Raw genomic sequence first — 21,675 nt, forward strand, 5'->3', positions numbered from 1 at the left:
TTTGGATCTGAAAACATCCAAAAGTTGGCGCAGAACTAACAGTTAACAACATTATTCTTCTGTCAGGTCAGATCCTATTTGCAGTTTGATAGTAGCTTCCACCATTGCATTGCCTGTAGTGCTAGTGGAGCACGTTTTTTTTGTTTATGGCACTGAGCTGCCCATCCTGGACTTGTTAGGCTGGCCCAAAACACTTACCTTTAGGGATGAGTTGTTGCTGCTCATGACAACTAGTGGTCCAAAGTTCTGTTTGACAATCCAAAATGCTTATGACTATTGCTGATATGATGACTTCTTTTATGACCTTGAGTTGCTTTTCGTGAATGACAAAAGCTTTCCAGTTTACTGAATGTCTAGACTGACAAGTGGAAATCATTTGATGATGGCAGGAAAAAACATCTTCAATGGCAAACAACTGCCCAGAACAAACTTACTTAAGTATTCTTGTAGGAATAGCTTAGCCACTCTGAAGCTCTAAGCTTCCACTGTCTATGAATGCTTGTGTTACTTGCAAGAAGTCCCACCCTAGAATAACTTTCTGACTGTATTCTAGGCACTTCAGTCTGGAACCGCGCTGCTGCTACGGTCGCAGGTTCGAATCAGCGTGTGATGTCCTTAGGTTACTTAGGTTTAAGTAGTTCTAAGTCTAGGGGACTGATGACCTCAGATGTTAAGTCCCATGTGCTTAAAGCCATTTGAACCATTTTTTTACTGTATTCTGTTAAAATGACGAATCTGAAGGACAATGCTCTGCCACTAATTGTTATTTTTGTATTACATGTTTCTGTTGGCTGGGAACATTTCCCATTTGTGACCTTCAGCACAAGTGCTTCCATATCATGGAACATAGTCCTCTTTAGCTGGTGATGATAAATATTTGTAATACAATAAAGCAGTCTGTGAGTCGATGAACGCCTAGACAGGTGGGCCGCTGATGATGACGATGATGAGATTTCCTGACTTCTTAGTGACTGTTGTCCATGGAGGATTTGTGGCAGCCTCACCTCCATAGATGGTAGCCTTGCTTAGGTTTCAAGAATTTGGTGACTAGCTGAGTGACTGGTACCTTTCTTTGGCAATGGGGAACAGCTGTGGCATGGTGGTGAATGACCTCATCCAGGATACAGTAACAGGCTTCAATCCACAGGTCGACTATAATCACCTGCAGTTGACAAGGAAAAATAGGACTGTCATGATCGTTGATATCTTGGGGTGTAATAGTTGTTGAACACTTGTCTTTTTTCTCTGAAGTAGGATACAAGCTGTCCAGGGTGTCCACACAGGAAACACGCCAGCATGCTGTCCTCAGTCCTCCAAATGCCTGTTCTTCTGTGGGATGTTATGCTTGGCAGAAGAGTTTGTTGTACATGCATTGGTCAGATACTGATTTGTCATTTGATGGCTGTGGTGAGTCTGAGTTGGTGAGCCTGTTTTTCATGACAGGTTCGCTGGTAGTAGAGATTGGTGCTATAGATCATTACACCTCTTCTTAAATATTTTCTATTACCTCTTGGCATATGGGGTCCACATTCATGGCTTTTATCTATTGTGTAGTACGTCTGATCTTCTCGCTGCTGTAAATTCCTGTATCTCTTTTCTTACTACCTGGCATATAAAAGAGAAGAGATCATAGTGGTGTTTGAACTGTAAGGGAATAGGGATACAGAACAAGAATTTACTGATAGACATTCAAACACAGTTTACAGTACCAATATCTCATGTAACTGACTACCCAAGAATATGATTCCCATATTACTTGTATGTGATATTTGTTACATAACCCAACTAAAGAAGTCTGATCATATATTTGCTGTTATTTTGAACCAGTTTTTTAAAACTGTGTATCACTTTTTAAAACAATTTTGACTCACAAACAATGTTACTTTTCAAATGTACTACTTGTGGAAATTACAATGTTAACAGCATAATGTAAACATTACATTTACATAACCTGCAATAAAGAGATTAAAGAAAAGGACATTTTTTGCAGGTTGTAGAGTGTAATTACTTCTGTAATTCATGTTAGCAACATTATATACATTGCAGTTATTCAAAAATATTATGTAAAAGCAAAGCAAATAGTTAATGGAGGATGTTATTTATTTCAGTGTGTTGTATTTGGAGTTTCACTGGAATTATTATCATACAAAAGTGTTTATGTAATACTGGGACTAACATCATATTTTTTTTCTGAACTGTGCCCTTTTTCCTAAACCTCATCATTTGTTGTCCTTCACACCTCTTCCTTACCGTTCAACCTTACTTCCACAAAAAGGAGCCACAGCTCTGAAAGCTTGCAAACTATATATGTGTTGTTCTCCTGCCACTGCTTGGTGAATATGTATTTCATCTATCCAGTTACATTTTAAAGTCATATTTGGTTTCATGTAATTAATTACCTTGAAATTGTAAAAAGTATCTTGTTAAAAAATGCTTTTTCTTGAATTTGATTATTGTAGAAGTATTTAAGTAACACTGATGTAATGACAGTCAGACAATCTTCTCCATATTTTTCTGATGCCCAGTCTGTGTCATATGACTGTGTGAAATGGTTCAAAAACAAAAGATCTTTTATTTTAAAATTGTGAGCCAGATCTGTTCTTAAGTAGTTATAATTCCTGAAATGAAACTTGAGATGATGCAGAGCCACAGGACAATATGCACAATTGATTGTAATGAGGTTATTCCCATTGACAAAGAAAACATGTAATTATAAAGTTAAGTAAATTGTGTTAACAACAGAATGTTATAAGAGGTTGAATAAGCTACAGAATGTTTTAATTTGATGGAGGAAGTGGCATCCATCTGAGAAAACCAAGATTGATGTTAAACTCTGTTAAGTTTTAGATTCGGTTTTGATATGAAATTGCAAATATAAAATTTCAAGGACTATAGGAGCCACAGATGCCAAAAACTCCAATACAGTCCAAGATTGTGAATGGATGAACAAGAAATGAAATAAAGTGAATAACTGGAATTATCCCATAGGACCTCACCAATGTGGACACAAAACTGAAGTACCCTATATTTTTCTTTTCTTTGCTTGGTTGTGATCTGATAGGTCATACAAAATACTTCTTTGTAGGTTGTGTTGTATTTAGACTGTGCTGAATATGAAAAACCAAAGTGAATTACCATTAGTTGAACAGGGCTGGGTTTAAGTGATGAGAGTCTTAACGAAGCAACGATAATAGTAGACACTAATGTGGAATACTGAGAGAGCAGTGGCCAAAAATTCTGGTAGTATGAGCATTCAATTTAGAGATTCTGATTATTGATAAATTTTTGTTGTAACAATGATTATCTGAACAAATAAAAATTTTTATGATGGCACAATTTACAAACCAGAATAAAGACCTGCATGGCAGAAATGATGCAATAAAAATGATTTAAATAAAGACTTGGGTGGTAAAATTGATACTACTAATAATGAAGTAAAAGAGTTTATAAAATGAGATTTTAAAAAGAAAGAGACTGACACTCAGGTAGGTTCAGTTGAATCCAGAATTGGTTAAACTGAGTCAAATCTCCAAGACAAGACTCACCAAACTGAGAAACATCTGAAAATTGTACATATTATGAAAAATGTCGATTTCTACTCACCTTGTAGTGGAGGTGTTCAGTAACAGACAGGCACAACATAAAGACTGCCAAACAAGTAATTTCAGCCAAAATGACTTGCTCTGAATCAGTAAATGATACATTGGTGACAGATGTGTATAGTTTTGCAGAACTTTTTAACAAACATTTTATAACTGTTACTGAAAAGATGGGGTTGTCAGGTTCTGTAGATGCTGCTATGGAATACCTCAGCCCGGACATTTCAAGTAACTTCCATAATATGAACTTAACCCTCACTACCCCAGCAGAAATGATGTCCATCATAAAATCTTTAAAATCAAAAACATGTAGTGGGTATGATGAAATATTAACAAAGTTAATTAAAGAATGTGATTCTTAGTTAAGTAACACATTAAGCTGTCTGTGTAACCAGTCATTTATAAGTGGAATACTTCCTGAATGGTTGAAATATGCTGAAGTTAAGCCACTGTTTAAGAAGGGAGATAAAGAAATAGCATCAAATTTCCGTCCAATTTCACTTTTGCCAGAATTCTCAAAAATTTTAGAAAAAGTAATGTACAATTGGCTTTATAACCATCTTATCTCAAATAACATACTGTAAATGTCACAGTTTGGATTTCTAAAGGGTTCTGATATTGAGAAGGCTATCTACACTTACAGTGAAAATATGTTTAATTCATTAGACAAAAAATTTCAGGCAACTGGTATATTTTGTGATCTGTCAAAGGCATTTGACTGTGTAAATCACAATATCCTTTTAAGTAAATTAGAATATTATGGTGTAACAGGAAATGGTGCAAAATGGTTCAAATCTTATATCTCTGGCAGGAAACAAAAGGTGTTATTAGGAAAGAGACATGTATTAAGCTGTCAGGCATCATCCAACTGGGAACTAATTACATGTGGGGTCCCACAATAAATAGCAAATCAAGTGTAGTCTTAGAAAGATCGGATAATAAAATATTTGTGGACATTAATCACTGGTTCCTAGCCAATTCTTTGTCATTAAACTTTGAAAAAACACACTACATGCCATTCAGAACTTGTAAGGGGTGTCCCACGAGTATATGCCTAACATACAATGACAAACAGATAGAAGAAGTGAACAGTGTTAAATTCTTGGGATTACAGCTAGATAATAAATTCAACTGGGAGGAGCACACCACAGAACTTTGATGTGTCTTAACAAATCTCTGTTTGCAATGCGAATTGTGTCAGACATAGGAGATATAAAAATGAAAAAGCTGGCATACTATGCTTACTTTCATTCCATAATGTGTTATGGGATTATTTTTTGGGGTAATTCATCAAGCCAAGCTAAAGTTTTCTGGGCACAAAAACATGCAGTAAGAGTTATATGTGGTGTGAACTCAAGAACATCCTGCAGAAGCCTCTTTAGGGAACTAGGGATTCTAACTACTACTTCCCAATATATTTATTCCTTAATGAAATTTGTCATTAAAAATATATCACTTTTTCAAACCGACAGCTCAATTCATGGAAATAAAAAGACTATGGGTTTGGTGAGTGACTGGATACCACAGTGGATGGGGTGGGAATGATAGATAGTCCTACCTGCTATCCTTCCCTCCCCTCCCACAGTGGTATTCTGCTGCCCATCAAACCTACACAATATCCTCATCCATCCCTCCTCCACCCCTCTCCCAGCCTCTTGCCTCAAGGCTCATATCCCTGTAATAGACCTAGATGCAAGACCTGTTCCATACATCCTCCCACTGCCAATTACTCCAGTATGCTCGCAAGCATCAGCTATCCCATAAAAGGCAGGACTACCTGCAAAACCAGTCATGTGATCTACATGCTAAGCTGCAATCAATGTGCCGCATTTGATATGGGCATATCAGCCAGCAAGTTGTCTGCTCACATGAATGGCCACTGACAAAATGTGGCCAAGAAACAGCTGCACTACCTAGTTACACAGCACACTACCCAACACAACACTTTTTACTTCAATGACCACTTTATGGTCTGTGCCATCTGGATCCTTCCTACCAAAAACAGCTTTTCTGAATTGCACAGATGGGAAATCTCCCTACAATGTATGCTATGTTCAGATAACCTGGCCTCAACTTTCGTTAGTCACTGTCATTCATCCACCTCTCCCCTTCCCTGTTGCCACTCCAGCACTACACAGCCTTCATTCCACCACTGACAATCTTTGCACTTCTCTCTTTTTCCACTCTCCCCCCCTCTCCCATGTCTAGCCTCTCAACTGCACCTAGCTGCCCTACAATCTCCCCACCTCATCTCTGTATGCTCCCACAAACAGCACCCTACCGACCCTCACCCCTACTCTGCTACCCTTACTCCTCCCCATCCCAGGCTTCTCCTTATCGGCCGGCCGGGGTGGCTGAGCGGTTCTAGGCGCTACAGTCTGGAACCGCGCGACCGCTACGGTCGCAGGTTCGAATCCTGCCTTGGGCATGGATGTGTGTGATGTCCTTAGCTTACTTAGGTTTAAGTAGTTCTAAGTTCTAGGGGACTGATGACCTTAGAAGTTAAGTCCCATAGTGCTCAGAGCCATTTGAACCATTTTTTTTCTCCTTACTCCATCTTCCAGATTGCTTCTCCCATCATTTACTGTTGGTCATAGTCTTGCCTCAACAGTCAAAGGCAGTGGACATGTATGTGTGAGTTGTGTTCACATGAATGTGTGAGTCTATATTATCTGAATCAGAAGAATACCTCTTGGCTAAAAGGTTATTTGTTTGGCAGTCTTTTTGTTGTGCCTGTCTGTGACTCAACATCTCCATTATATGATGAGTAGCAGTTTCGTAATATTATCATTATTCCATCCTAGATTTTCCATTGTTTAAAATTGTACATAGTATAATAAAACAGAGTCACCATAATTTACAGTGTGAAATTAGACAAAAGAAGTGGGAAATGTAACAAAAATTTGAAAAACTAGAAACTAATGCAGATAACAAAATCTCTGAAATTAACACAAAGGTTGTGTATGTAAGGAAATCTGTAGCTATGAACAAAGATGTAGCCTGTTGATGTAATATTAGCAAAAAAGTAACTGAATTGAGGAAAATTTTGTTGTAAAAAGTTATATTAGTAACAGCAGCATTTTGTGGGCCAGCACTCATGCAAAAGTTTTGCGGGGCATGATATGCTTCACCCAATTGTTTTCATACATCATTATCATGATAATTTTGTTTTTGGTATGACTGATGTTCTTAAAATGAAGTTTGTAAAAAAGTTTTTGCATGGGGAAGTTCTTTCATAGGCAAACAAAATATTAACACAGAAATGACATGTGGTGATTCTGAGAAGAGTTTTCCAAGTAAATTTTGCTCAGAAACTAAGCAGGATAGAATTAAAAGTTAATTTTTAAATGGACTGAGGAACAAAGAAGGCCATGGGAACAAGAAAGAGTACTGTGAAAAACAAATAAGGTGATTGTTCCACCTTTTGATGACCTTACAAAGATAGTTGGTTTGAAGAGGAGATTACCAGGGAAAGTACAGTGAGGGTTAGTTTATGGACCTGATGAAATTACTGATGGGTTTTCAAAATATGTTGTACTAGATAGAGTATTAGAGAGAAATAATAGACAGAGTTTTAATGACAATGGGAATGGTGGATTTCAGTACAGGGGTTGGAACAAAAATATAATTGGAGAAATAATGGGAGAAGAGATATAAACAATTACAGAAATGATTATCATGAAGGGGGTAACATAAGGGAACTTCAGTGGAATGATGGGAAAAGGATTGGAAGTAAAGTATTTGACAATAGGAGTAGACCATGGGTTAGGAACACAATATGGGTTAGAAACAGACTATGAGTTAGAAATATACCAATGATGGGAATAGGGCATGAGAAGACAATAATAGATCACATAAAACTAAGACATAAGACAATAGAGGAAATGTTCACGAAAACGGAGGGTTGTCCCACTGACAGCCAGTCAGTTTGGTGCGAAAAGGAAGCAATAAAACTCAGGCTAGGTATTATAGAAAGAGACAACAGGAGGGCAGAGATGTGCATCCCTTCAGATAGCAAAGTAGAGGTACATATCAGATGAATAGAATTCATTTTAACAGAGAGTTTTGGAAAGTCATGAAGGTTGATGGCTGTGGAAAGTGAGAAGCTAATGTAACACAGAACAGACAACCAGATCTGGATGCAGAAGCTGTAACAAATATGTATAGTGAGATAAAAATTAATTTTTGGGGACAAAGAATTAATTGATCACAGCTTTGATGAGAGTGGTATAAACAAGTTAATGAATTATGAAGCAATGGAAATAAAAAGCAAGCCCGTTATATCTGAAATGAAAGCTGGCAAATCTAATAAACATACACTAGAGGGGAGGAGAAGTTACTGGAAGTATTTGTGATGAGGTACGAGAAGAGAACATGTCAAATGAGTAAGAGGATGATAGTGAAGAATTTGTGTCAGATAATGATAAAGATTTCATTAATGGTTTTGATGATGAAATAAGAAGTGAGATTATTTTTAGTGTGGAGTTGGTTGGAATTATATATGTAAAGCTTAAAGAGGAAACATCAGAAGAAGGGAACAATTATGAAACATCCAGGGACACCAAGAGATTGATAGGGTATTTTTTTTTATTATCTTCCCTGTAAATCATTTACATGATGTAGGAATTGTCACAACAAAGTTATCATACTAGTACAAGTACTACAGACATAATAATGGAATATCAATTTTAAGGCATTTTTTTAAAAGTACAAATTTAGACATATAAATTAAAATTTTTGGCAATAAATTTACACACAATCAAAGTACTCATCTATGTCATAGAAAGTTTTGTTTAAAAGGTAATTTTTAAGCTCAGTCTTAAATTTTACTTCATCTATTATTTCCTTCATGTACACTGGCAGTGCATTGTAAAGTTTTATTCCAAAATAACTTACATGCTTTTGGGTTTGTGTTGTCCTTACCCTTTCTACATACAAATTCTTACAAGTTCTAGTATTATAATTATGGCAGTCCTCATTTGTACATAGATTTTTCATTTGTGCTCTTGTACACAGAATGCTTTTAAAAATATACAGTGATGGTATTGTGAGTATTTGCAGTTCTTTGAAAAGGGGCCTGCAATGAGTTCTTGGAGAATTATGTGTTATGATTCGTATAGCTCTTTTCTGAAATTTGAAGATATCTGTTAAGCTTGATTTAGTTTTACCCCAGAACACTATGCCGTAAGACACGATGGACTGAAAGTAAGCAAAATACACTAGTCTAGTACAGTCTGTGCTGTATACTCTAGATAATATCCTCAATGCAAAACATGCCAAATTGAGCCTGTGGGATAAGTACTTGAGATGGTCTTTCCAGCTTAAGTTTTGATCAATGTGCATGCCCAAAAACTTTGTGGATTGTACACTCTCTATCTTCTTATCCATTAGTTTTAACTGGAGATCCATATCTTGAGTTGCTTTGTGATACTGTATATAATTTGTTTTACTTAGATTAAGTGTTAACTCATTAGCATTAAACCAATGTTGAATGAAAGTCAGAGATTACCTGTTTATGTCAGCTGAGAGGTGTACACTTGTGAGGTTAAGAAGAGAATAGTGAAATGTACTGATAATATTAAGGGCAACATAGAATCACTACAGCAGTGTTTAGTAATTATAATAAATTACAGGAAATCTGTGAGACATTAGATCCAGTCTGGTGGAAAGAAATGAAATGTGGTTTGAATGCTGTAGAGGAATCCAGTATGCCCGTAAGTGTCTTGCAACCAAATTCAGATAAATATGTTAACAGTGACAATATAAGGATGTGGGGTTTAAAGATATTAAGGTTCTGTGACATAAGGATGAGAACAAAGATGATTATGCAATAAGGGGTGTCCATGCATTTTTATTCAGACTGATAACTGGGCAGGGAATTGCTCATTCCTCACTCCTTAGCCTATCCATTTTACAATTAATCTTTTGGATGGTGGATCTGAGGAATTTCTTTTCTTATGTCTGGAGCCATGATGACTCTCTTTGTGAGGGCACATGCTTTGACACCGTAGGTCAGTATTAGTAAGGAGTTGCTGTTAGACATTACTAATTGTGCTTTTTCTGAAATCTTGTGATCCCATAAAAGGGTCCTCACTTGTTGATAGAATGCAGCTCCATTTTGCTGTCTGTTGGTGATCTTGTGTTTTATCAAATTTTCCCTGGACATTATACGAGGTTGGTTTGAAAAGCTCTCAGAACAGAATGCAAAAAGAGTACTTACATCACTGAACCTTTTTTTATTTTTAAATGTAATGTCCTCGTAGATTAATGCACTTGGTCCAATGATGTTCCAGTGCCTTGATCCCATCCTGAAAATGAGTTTCCTCCAGGCCTGCAAAATAGTTATCAACTCCAGCTATCAATTCTTCGTTTGAAGTGAATCTTCATCCACCAAAAAAAAACTTTCAGTTTTGGGAAGAGATGGAAGTTTGACAGAGCCATATCAGGTGAATAAGGCCAGTGTGGCAACAATCCATACCTTATTTTGAGTAATTTTGCCATGGCGACGGCACATATTTTTAATCCAGCATCAAGAGTCACGGCACCCATGTTGAAGTTAGTATTTTTCATTTCTAATTCTTCAGTCAAAATGTGATATACCCTTTCAGATGACATCTGGAAAGCATCAGCAATTTCACGCACTTTCAATTGGCAAACCTCCATGACCATTTTGTGTACTTTTGCAGTGATTTCTGGCCGACCACTGTGCGGATCATCATCAAAGCTCTCCCAACCAAATTTAAATTCATTTGTCCACTTGGAAACAATTGAATATGAAGGAGCATAGTCCCCCAGTGTATTCTTGAAATTGGCATGAATGCCCTTTGCTTTCATACCTTTCTTTACAAAGTACGTAATCACTGCTCGAATCTCGATTTTTTCCATCTTCGCAAATCACTAAGCAGGTACAGCAACAAAGTCACGTCACCACCACAGCTCTCTTCCAAGAGCACTGGTATGGCATGTGTTTACAGGCAATAGTCCAATGAAAATCATGTGAACAACTCATTGCACTAGTGCTGACGTCTCATGGTGATTCCGAGAACTTTTGAAACCTCCCTCGTGCTTCTGAGGGATGGAAAACTGTCTACAGACTCTAGCTGGTAATTTCCTAGTTTCACATTGTACGAAACATAAAAATAACCATGTTACAAGTTGAGATTATGAAAGTTCAAGCAGTCTGAAAAACATACCAGTTGGATGTTAATAACTCAAGAGACTTACTTAAGTGTCTAGGTTAGAAGTGGTTTTAGTTTAGTAAAGAAATATTATTGTTACCAACATTAAGTCTTTACTCAAATTTTGTATATTCCTATCCTGTATAAATGGCCACTATGGTTCAGCAGGCAACACTGTCACATTAAAAGAGCCATTATCCGCTTTCAGCGAGAGTTATTCAACTTATTCTACTTCTCAGCCACGCAAAATGCCATCTTTGATGGCTAATTTCAACTAATGGTATAGTATATCTGCATGCTGAATTACTGAATGTTCTCTAATGTATAAAGTAATGAATTAAAAAAAACCTGGTGTGATTGGAGACATCCAAACCACTTTGTTCTGAGTAATTTTGTTGCTTGTTGAATAATAGTACTTTCAATCACAATGATGGCATTACATGATCTCCTCAAAGATTCGGTATACTTGCTGAGTCTTCTCATCCTTTCTGGATGTAAAGGAGAGAAATCTGCCCAGAACTATTATCTTCCTCTCTCTTAACAAGAAAAAACTGATTTTAACACATTGGTGCCCTGCCTATTATCTTTGGGTTTCATTTTTGCACCAGATGATATTTGAAAACCTGAGCACTTAAAAGTGAAAGATAGGGCAAAAACAAGACAGATATTACTGTCAAAACAGCATGCAAGAGTTGATAAGAGCAGAAAGCTAAGCACATTACATGTGGTAGAGATAGGGGAGAAGGAGGAGAGGGCTGGAATAGACAGGTCAGAAAATATAAGATAGAGAAAAATATATAGGAGTGAAGAAAGGAATGGTTACTGAGAATAAATGCCGAGACCTAAGAAATTAATGTAAATTAGACCAGGTGGGTGTTGAGAACCAAGGACATGTTGTAACATCCATTCTACCCTGCTAAGTTCTCAGAAGCTGGTGTCAGGGGGAAGAATCCAGAGGACAAGTGTGCTGAAACAGGTACCGACGTCATGAGTGTTGTGTTGTAGAGGATGCTCTGTAACAGAATAATGTGTGTTTCCAATATGCACCCTCTGTCTACGGTCATTCATTCCAACTGATAACTTGATGGTAGTCATACCAATGTAGAATGTCGAACGGATTTTACACAACAGCTGCTACACAGCATGTGTTGTTTCACAGATGGCTCTCTTTTTGACAGTATATGCTTTACCTGTTACAGGGCCGGTATAGTTGATGGCAAGAGGATCCATGGGGCAAATCTTACAGTGGGGATGGTCACAGCAGTAGGAGCCACTGGATAGGGAAACAGATGCAGAATGAGCACAGGTTCTGACAAGGATATTACAGAGATTCAGGATAGGGGTTGAAAAGCTATTCTGGGTATGGTGGGTAATATTTCAGACAGAATGGATCTCATTTCAGGGCATGAGTTTAGGAAGCCATAGCCATGATGAAGTAATTAATTAATACAATCAAGACCAGGATAGTATTGAGTGGCAAGAGGTGTACTCACAAGTTGTTTTATAATGGATCAGCAGTACCAGGATTGGATGTGATAGCCCTGGAAATCTGCTTCTGAACTAGACTGGTAGGGTAATTTCATCCACTGAAGGCTGAGGTGAGTATGTTGGTGTATTTCTGCAAAGAGTCGACATATGTGAAGTCCATATGGTAGGGGACATCTGACATGGAAAGGATGGCAACTGTCAACATTTAAGTACGGTTGTTTGTTAGTAGGTTTAATGTGAACAGAAATTTGTAGTTGGCCCTTTGAGAGACAGACATACATATAGATAAGGGGCACAACCATGGAAGCCAGTATGGCTCCTTCCTTTGCCAACCTTTTCATTGGTTGATTTGGAGGGGGATTTTCTGGGATTCACTAGCCTTCAGCCCCTGGTTTAGATACATGGATGAAATCTTTCCTATACGGATCCATAGTGAGACTGATTTGTTAAAAAATTTCCAGTCTCTAAAATCATTCTCTCAACTAAATCTCACATAGTACTATTTTGAATTCATGCCACTTTCCTTGAAGTTGATCTCATCCTCACCAAGGGTCAGCTGACACTTCTGTTCACATTAAACCTGCTAACCAACAACAGTACTTAGATACTGACAGTTGCTATTCTTTTCTTGTCAAACATTCCATCCCATACAGCCTAGGCATTTGAGGAAAAAGTGTTTGTTCATATGCTGACTCATTATAGCAATACATTACAACTACCATTTCAGCCTTTACTGGATATAATTACCCAACCAGCCTAGTTCAAATGAAAATTTCCTTGACCACCACACCCAGTCCTAGCACTGCTAATTCTTGAAAAAACAAGTTAAGAGTACAGTTCTTCTCACTCAACAGTTTACTGGTCTTGAATGTATTAATCAACTACTTCAACAATGCTATGACTTTCTAATATCATGTCCTGAAATGAGATCTATTTCGTCTGAAATTTTGCCTACTACACCCAGAATACATTTTCATTGCTCTACCAATCCCTTCAATATCCTTGTCAGACCCTAAGCTCCTTCTGCACCCATTTCACTATCCTATGGCTCCTACATCTGAGACCATTCCCTCTTATTAGTTTTAAGACATGCTCTATGCACCCTCCTACTACCACCTATATCAGCCATGCACCAGGCAAAACATTTACCATCAAAGGGAGATCCACCTGTGAAAAGACGTCACATACCAGCTGTAATTTAAAAACTGTGAGGCCTTTTACACTAGCATGACTATAACCAAGTTATCAGTTAGGATACACAGGCATAAGCAGAGAGTGTATTTGCAAAGTATGCTATACAATGTGATGGTAGTAACTTTGGTGCTTGTTTCACCACACATGCCATCTGGATTCTTCCCCCTGACACCAGCTACTCAGAGCTCCACAAATGGGAACTGGCATTACATGTCCACCTGGCCTTATTTACATTAATTTTGTAGGTGTCAGCATTTCTTCTCAGTAACTATTCCTCTTATACTTTCTGATCTGTCTATTTTGGCCCTCCCCTCCTTCTCCCATTTCTACCACATATAATGTACTTAGCTTTCTGCTCTTATTAACTCTTGCACTTTGTCTTGTCAGTAATCTCTGTCTTGATTTTACTCTATCTTCCACTTTTAAGCTCTCAGGCTTTCAAATGTCATCTGGCGCAGTCTCTAAAAATTAGCTTTCCCTCTCATTCTATCTGGTAAGTCTCTCCTGTCATGGGGTTCTTGGAGCTTTCCCATAGCTCTTCCCACTTCCTAAACCTCACCAGTCTTTTTCTTCATCCCTCTTCCTTCCCCTTCAGTCCTTCTGCCAGAAGAAGGAGCAACCGGCTCCAAAAGCTTGCACATTTCCTTAACTTTTATATATGTTTTCTCCTGCTGCCCTTTGGTGAGTAGATTTTTTATCCACCCCATTATGTTATATGCTATATTAATATGGTTGTGCAAATTTTATGCTAGCAGTAGAGTGAAACATCAAATAATTGACATAACTAAGGAACCAATGGCTTTTTTTTAAAGAAGTGATTTCCATTATAATTTAACTATGTACAACTTATTCAGTGAAAGCACAAACAGTTCACAGTGTGTGGTGTACAGATCCAGTATTGGCAGTTTGCCATATTCTCTTTTGTTTCAAATCCCTGGAGATTCTTCTTTGTAGTGTAATCTACCAAAAATGATGAATGAATAAAAAAAATGACTATAAAAGCAGCAGCCATTTTCAAAATAACAGCTTTCCCTCTAATAGTATTGTATTCAATAAAGATGGTATAAGTCCAAGCAGAATATTGCAGTTATTGATGCACAATTGTTAAGATGTTCAAAGAACTGATTTTTGGCAGCTACTTATCTTTCTCAATGAGTACTTAGATTTGTTCACATTCCTGAAGCTTCATTTTCATTGTGGGATATGGAACATCTTGCACAAATATTTGACTGGATGAGCATTATTCAATTTATTTCACATATTTTACTGATGACTAGGACAGTTATTTTCACTTTATTATCTGATTCTTTTAATAACCTTATATAAAGTATTTTATTATTGGAGGTACAGTCGCAGGCAGACATAAAATCTAAAATTTCAAGGAAGCCTGAAAGATCACTTGTCACCGAGATTGTGCATGACAGTGAGCTTCGTTTTTAAGAAGACTGAATAAATAGTAATCTATAATATTACAATGTAAATAGAGGTAAAAATAAAAAAAATATAATGTTACTTACCTACAAATTTATTGTCAGGAAGTGATTCTTGCTTTCTTCGAAAATACAGAAATATTCCAATACCAGCAACTATGACTGTTACCAAAGATGTTATTACTGGAATGATGACACCAAGGTCATTATAAAAATGGTTGTACTTGTAACCTGAATGAATTATTAAGTCTGGCTCCACAATGGCTGCAACAACATACAGTCGCAAGAGTAATGAGAATCATAAATAATGGAGAGAGGGAGAAATCACATTATAGATCACGCTAACATTCCAAAGAATAGCTTAAGTCTTAACTGTTTTAAAAACACACAATCCTCCTTCAGGAACTGAAAACTTGAACAGAAAGAGGAGGAGTTAAGGCATGTGAAACAGAATGGATCACACAGAACTTCTTACAAAAGTAAATGTCATCAGTAAGTAGACTGATGAACACTTTTCTTTCACTATATTGTGTTTTGCATTAGGAATGAATATTCAAAATTATTCCTTCATTTTGTTCCTGCGTTGGTACCCTGTACATATGACATCTTAACACTTTCAGAAAACTAAAATCAAAAATTTTTGGAAGTGAAAAGTCTAAATTTAAAATGAGCAATAGCTAATGTACACTCATAAGCAACTGTATTAGAAGAGTTACTGTGTTCAATAAAGAGTGTTCCTGTCACCACGATGACTAGAGTGGGTGGCATATCACATGGCTGGAATGTGCTCATACTGTGTATTGGCCATAAGTGTGACAATCAAGTGCATGATACATAAAATGCATATCAGTACACGTTATCATCACCAGATCATTTATCATCACCAGATCATTGGTGGTTGATGTATGGGTCATGCAGGCACTGAGCTTTTGATTTGATTCTGTGCTGCAAGTATACTGTGCATACTTTGTTATGCAATAATCAATTAAAAATGTTTTGTTTGTTTCTCTGACATTTATAAACAGTGTTTTACTATCACATTTGTATTTGTTACACTTTTCAGTTGCTTATATTGTGCTGCCATCTGGGACTTATGCAGTGAACTCACTTTCCTTTTGAAATGTGTGTATCATGTTTTGTACCCACTTTGTGAATCAGACATTGTAATTTTCTTACAGTGAGAATCATACTGTTTCACTGTGGTTCCTTTATCATATCATGGGCCCAATAATCAGTGAGTGACACATTTTCTGTGATGTAAATGAAATGTAACATTAGGTACAGTATCAAAAACGTGTGAGAAAGGAGTTTTGAGGTTTTTTCCACTATGTGCAAGTGAAAATATAGACTTAAAATAATGAAAAATGAAATAACAAGAATTACAAAGCTCAAAATCATCAAGAACTAGCCGGCCTGGAAATTTCAAGTATGTACAACCTTAAGTGCCACGGTAGCTTGGGATTTCATCACAGGCCAAAAAATGAAACTAAGGTATAATGACAACATCAAAGCTACAGCAGTACAGGAATATGAAAAGGATCTTACAGAGAGGAAAAAGACGGGCAATGTAGCTCAGAAAATTATCAGAATATCAGCTGCAGAGAAGTCACTCTTCAGCTGTCATATGGACCAGACTACTTTCAGTTTGCATAAATTTGCTCCAGTAGCAATAGTACAACTTAGAAAGGATGGTTCAAGTGACATGGCTACAATAATTTACAGCTGGAAGACCTGGCACGTAGCTTGTGGGATAAAGGTGAAAACATTTTGAACTCTATGGTAATCACAAAACTATTATTGGCATTACCAACAAACAATAAATATTTTCTGAATGCATGAGAATTAACACATCCTGATCAAAAAACATTAGCAAATTGGACCTCAAGATTGTTGATAGAAGAAAAAATGTCTAAATCACAAGGAAGATATGAAGGGGAAGGCATTCCTGGTAGATAAACAACAAAGAAATGACAATTTTAAGAATAAACTTCATCTAGAAGATAAAAATTTGAGAAAACCAAGTGAATGCTTCAAACATAATAAACGTAGTCATCAGGTAAAAGATTGCAGAAAAGTTTGCTTGAAATATAATAAACCTATTTATTATGTAGATGAGTGCAGAAATCAAGATGGGATGTCCAGATACGCAAAACTTTTTTCATCAGTACCGTATGTCACCCAGGTAATGTCACACTTGTTACAGCCATGCTGCGACCCTCGTCAAGTCATCATGATGCCATCACGCAGACAACAGCCGTGCCTTGCTCTGGGGCATGCCTGCCACATGACATCACTCTATAGCTAGGCGCACTGCATCTATTTACAACCATGCAGGGTTTTCACACCTCGTGACCACAGCATATCAATATGGCAAGCCTGACCACAACTATGACCTTCACACCGTGGCAACACAAGGAGTATCTACAACAATGGCCGCATAGAGTAACCTGCGCTGATGCGCCATCTGTCACAATTGCCACCAACCGGGACCTGTCTACTGCACTGTGTTCCTCTGTACCCAGCTACGACCAGTGTCATAGTGGGTTACTGAGGAACAACGCCAATTCCTCAGCGGTGACACCCATGCCACGTCCTGTGACAATTGGTCAAGACACCCACATTACTGACACACCTACCACGCCGCGACACCAACTGCCATCTCTACCAGTGCCACCAGACAGTGTTCATGAACCCACACCATATACTTTGCATGATTACAACAACTTCATACAGGTCCCAACCACTCACCACCAGGCAGATTACCACTGGCCACACATTGAGTTACATCTGTCACCACTACAAGTTGAGTACCCACAAACACAGTTTGCAGTCTGTGAGTGCATGATGCAGTCAGCTGGGTCACAGATGACCATGACAAGTTTTTGGTGCTTCTGAACCATCTCCACACCAACACCAAATTTATCAGCAACCTCCTGTTGCATGCACCAACCACTGACAGATACGAGACAGCAAAGATGCTCATACTACAGTGCCTGTCACATTTACCTGAACAAGAACTCCACTTAGCCATGGCTGAGATTTTGCTGGGCCATGATACTCCATCAGCACTCTGGCACAGATTATGCCAGCAAATCAACACAAACCTCTTACCAGATCATGCACTCTGGTCAATATGGCTTCTCAAGCATAAACACTTGTATTGGCGCTGGTGCCAATGTCAACATTGGTTGCATCTACAGCCAGCCTAGGCCAGCCTGCACACTGGCTGTGCCCACAGAGACCACCATGCAGCATTCACTGCACAATGCCTGGCCAACTGACAGTCACCAAGCTGCTCTGACCTCATCTGAGTTTTTCTACGCTGCACCCACAGCAGCCTTGCAAGATTCCACTACGGCAAGGCACCAACAATCAGATACCATGATGGACCCTGATGCCGTGTTTGTTGTGGAATGTAAAAAACCACCCACTGCATTCACGCCCAGCCATTGGTCCATGCCTAATTGCCACAATAACCCACCCAGCCAGAACATTGCACCTACTCAGCTGCACTGATGCTGGTTCCATGCATGCTTCGGTGCTGTCACACACCACTGTTGTCCACTGTGCAGCTACCCAAATTAGTACAGTGGTGTGACACAGGTGCATCAGGTCGCTGCCCTGCTTCAATCCACCTCACTATGAAACATGACAACAATCATCATATCCCACATCTACATTCTGACGGTGCGTGGCTCTTCATCTACGACAACCATCTTGGAGTGTACTTAATAGTCGACACAGGTGCTAGCATTAGCATGCTGCCACTCAGCTGGCACCTATAAAATGTACACCATCTGCTATACAACTATGCACTGCCAATGATTCAGTGATTCCCATGATAGGCATGGGCTCTCGCACAGTTGAACTGGACAACCACACTCCTCGTCCATGAACTTTCCTCGTGGCTGACCCATAGAGCCAGTGTTAGGTGCAGATTTTTTGAGGCATTATAACCTTCTGCCAGACCTGGATAGGGCCTTACTACAACATCACAATGGCGCCATGCTGATCAATGGACTAAACAGTGACCACCTACCAATGGACAAGACTCCACTGCTTCCTCCTCCTACCTTTGAAACAGTGCTGGACCTCATGATAAAGTGCCAGGCATTGTTCAATAAGCAAAACCTTGACAACTGCATACACCAACCTCCGCCACACCAATGCCAGCTAATGAGCAACTAACCAACACCTCTGCAACTGCTAGTCCGAGCTCATTGCACAGCTGCACATTACACAGCTACAGCTGTCATTGCACCAGCAACAATGAGTGCCTTCTGCCTAATATGCTGCCAGGTCTTCAGAACCACAGGTCAGTCCAGTGCCTCTTACTTCTGGTGACCATGCTCCCTCAAGTGAGCTGTGCAAAAACAGTGGTAATGCTCTCGTGAACGGATTGAGTGTAAACAATGCGAGTGGATGTTGGGCCTCACTTGCTACTCCACATCAGCTCCATAAAAAGACTAACATCATATGCAATGGTACTGTATACAGAATTAATACCACCCCCACTCCACTGGTCTGATGCCAGCCCCACCGCCTCACCCCTCACAAACTAAAGGCGGCCAAGGATGCAATCAAGGAACTGTTATGCGAGGGCACCATCAGGCCATCATACAGTGTGTGGGCCTCACCGATTACTGTGAGAATGAAAAAAGATAAAACGTGGTGCCTATGTGGGAACTACAGACTTTTGAACATGTGCATCATCATTGATAGTTACCATGTGCCAACTATTCAGGATTTCTCCCAGGAACTGGCGGGTGCGCCATCTTTTGTGTGATTGACTGAAAAAGAGCTTATTTGCAGATCCCAAAGATGGCAATAATTATGCCATTTGGCCTATTTGAATTCCTCTTTATCCACTTTGGACTAAAGAACACAGCCAAGACCTGGCAACGGTTCACTGATAGCTTTTTTTTTACCATGCCCTTTTGCTATTGTTTCTTGGTCAATGTAATTATCTTCTCACAAACAGCTGAAGACCACACCATCATGCGGTATTTGACAAACTAGCAGAGCATGGTGTTGTGGTCAACAAGGACAAATACCATCTCCAACAAAAATGTAGTACATTTGTAGGCCACCTCATCGACACTTTGGGCCTCCCCCCCCCCCCCCCCCCCCCCTCCCCCAACCTGGAAAAGATAGACCAAATCCGTAACCTACCACCATCAATGGACTATCAAGAGTTGCACTGTTTTTTAGGGGTGATTAATTTTTACTGACTGCACCTCCCCCATGCCGCAGAAACACTTCTGCCAATCACAGAGTCACTCCATGGCAAGAACATATCAGACAAACATAAGCTCACTTGGACTCATGATATGCAAGCAGGTCTCGAGAACATCAAACCCTAGTTTCCTCAGACTGCCACCTCGGCACTCCCATCGCCAGACTCCCATATGGCTATAACGGCTGACGCCAGTAACCGAGCTATAGGGATGGTGCTACAACAGGACATCCCTGGTGAAACCTAACCACTACGGTTTTTCTCGTGGAAACTTATCAACTCCCAGGAAATGTGGTCAGCCTTCAGCCATGAGCTTTTGGCAGTATATGAAGCAGTACTTCTGAGATGACATCGAGGGCAGGCTGCTTCCTATCTACAAATACCACCACCCTCTGGCTAGCACTATTAAAGACCCAGCAGCCAATACCTTCCCTTGATGATTCCGCCACCTGGACTTGATTTCACTGTATACTACAGACTCCCACTATGTATGGAGAGCAGAAAACACAGTGGCTGACTACCTCTGACACTCACTGCCACATCGGCACATCTTGGCTTCAACTAACTAGCAGAGCCACAAGCAACTTACACCGACCTTCAAAACCTGCTATCTGGACACACAATGGGCCTCCAGCTCAAGCAGTGCACCTTTGCAGGCACAACCAAACTGGTTTGGTGAGATGTATTCTATGGTAGGCAATGACCAGTCATCCCACCGACTGATTTCTCAGCCCATACCATCAACCAAGTTTTCATCACACTATGTATTGCACGCTTCAGCTGTCCAGAGTTCCTGACAACTAACCAAGGCTTGCAGTTTGAGTTGGTCCTGTTCTCTGAGATCTGCTGCCTCTGTGGGTGCCACAGGTTCCACACGACAGCCTACCGTCCTTGATCTAATGGACTTGTGGAACAATGGCACCACACACTCAAGACAGCACTAGTATGCCACAACCAGGAGTGGATGGAGGTGCTCCCTTGGGTGCTGCTGGGCATACGAGCTGCCTACAAAGAGATCTGGATGCCTCACTGGCAGAGGTGCTCTGGGGGAACTAATTACCCTCCCAGCAGAGTTTGTATCACAAACCACTGACCCCATGGGTTTCAACCTGCCAGACCTAGTAAAACATGTCAAGGACCACTTCCACCATATACACATCCCACCGCAATCCCACCACCCCAAACTAACCATATCTGTGCACAAGGACCTAAAATCGCATACACATGTCATGCTTAGGATTGACACTGTCAAACCTGTCCTCCAGCCTGCATAAAGTGATGCGTACAAGGTGTTGAAATGAGGGCCAAACACATTTAATATGTTGCAAGCTGGAAAAATGACAACAGTGTCACTGAATTGCCTAAAACAGGCATGGGCATTACCAGACACACTCGGTGTTTACCCTCCACTGGCTCCAACTCCAGGCCCCTCAAGCCAATTTACAATCATCCTATACCTGCAAGACTACCTCCCAGAAGACATTTCTGTAACACTGCAGGACTCACTACTTGCGGTTAGGGCCAAATTTGACAATAGGCAGTCAAGCTAC

The 21,675-nt window shown here is 39.4% G+C and overlaps 1 protein-coding gene across 1 annotated transcript in view; it reads right to left on the minus strand.

The window, feature by feature from the left end:
- Positions 1-21,675, minus strand: part of LOC124775687 (Down syndrome cell adhesion molecule-like protein Dscam2) — a 194,666-nt gene that overhangs the window by 46,512 nt on the left and 126,479 nt on the right. Inside the window, exon 16 of the mRNA XM_047250516.1 lies at positions 14,977-15,153. Coding sequence (XP_047106472.1) covers positions 14,977-15,153 — 177 coding nt within the window. The remainder of the gene's footprint in view (positions 1-14,976; positions 15,154-21,675) is intronic.

Source organism: Schistocerca piceifrons, chromosome 2 (genome assembly GCF_021461385.2).
Source record: "Schistocerca piceifrons isolate TAMUIC-IGC-003096 chromosome 2, iqSchPice1.1, whole genome shotgun sequence".
NCBI lineage: Eukaryota > Metazoa > Arthropoda > Insecta > Orthoptera > Acrididae > Schistocerca > Schistocerca piceifrons.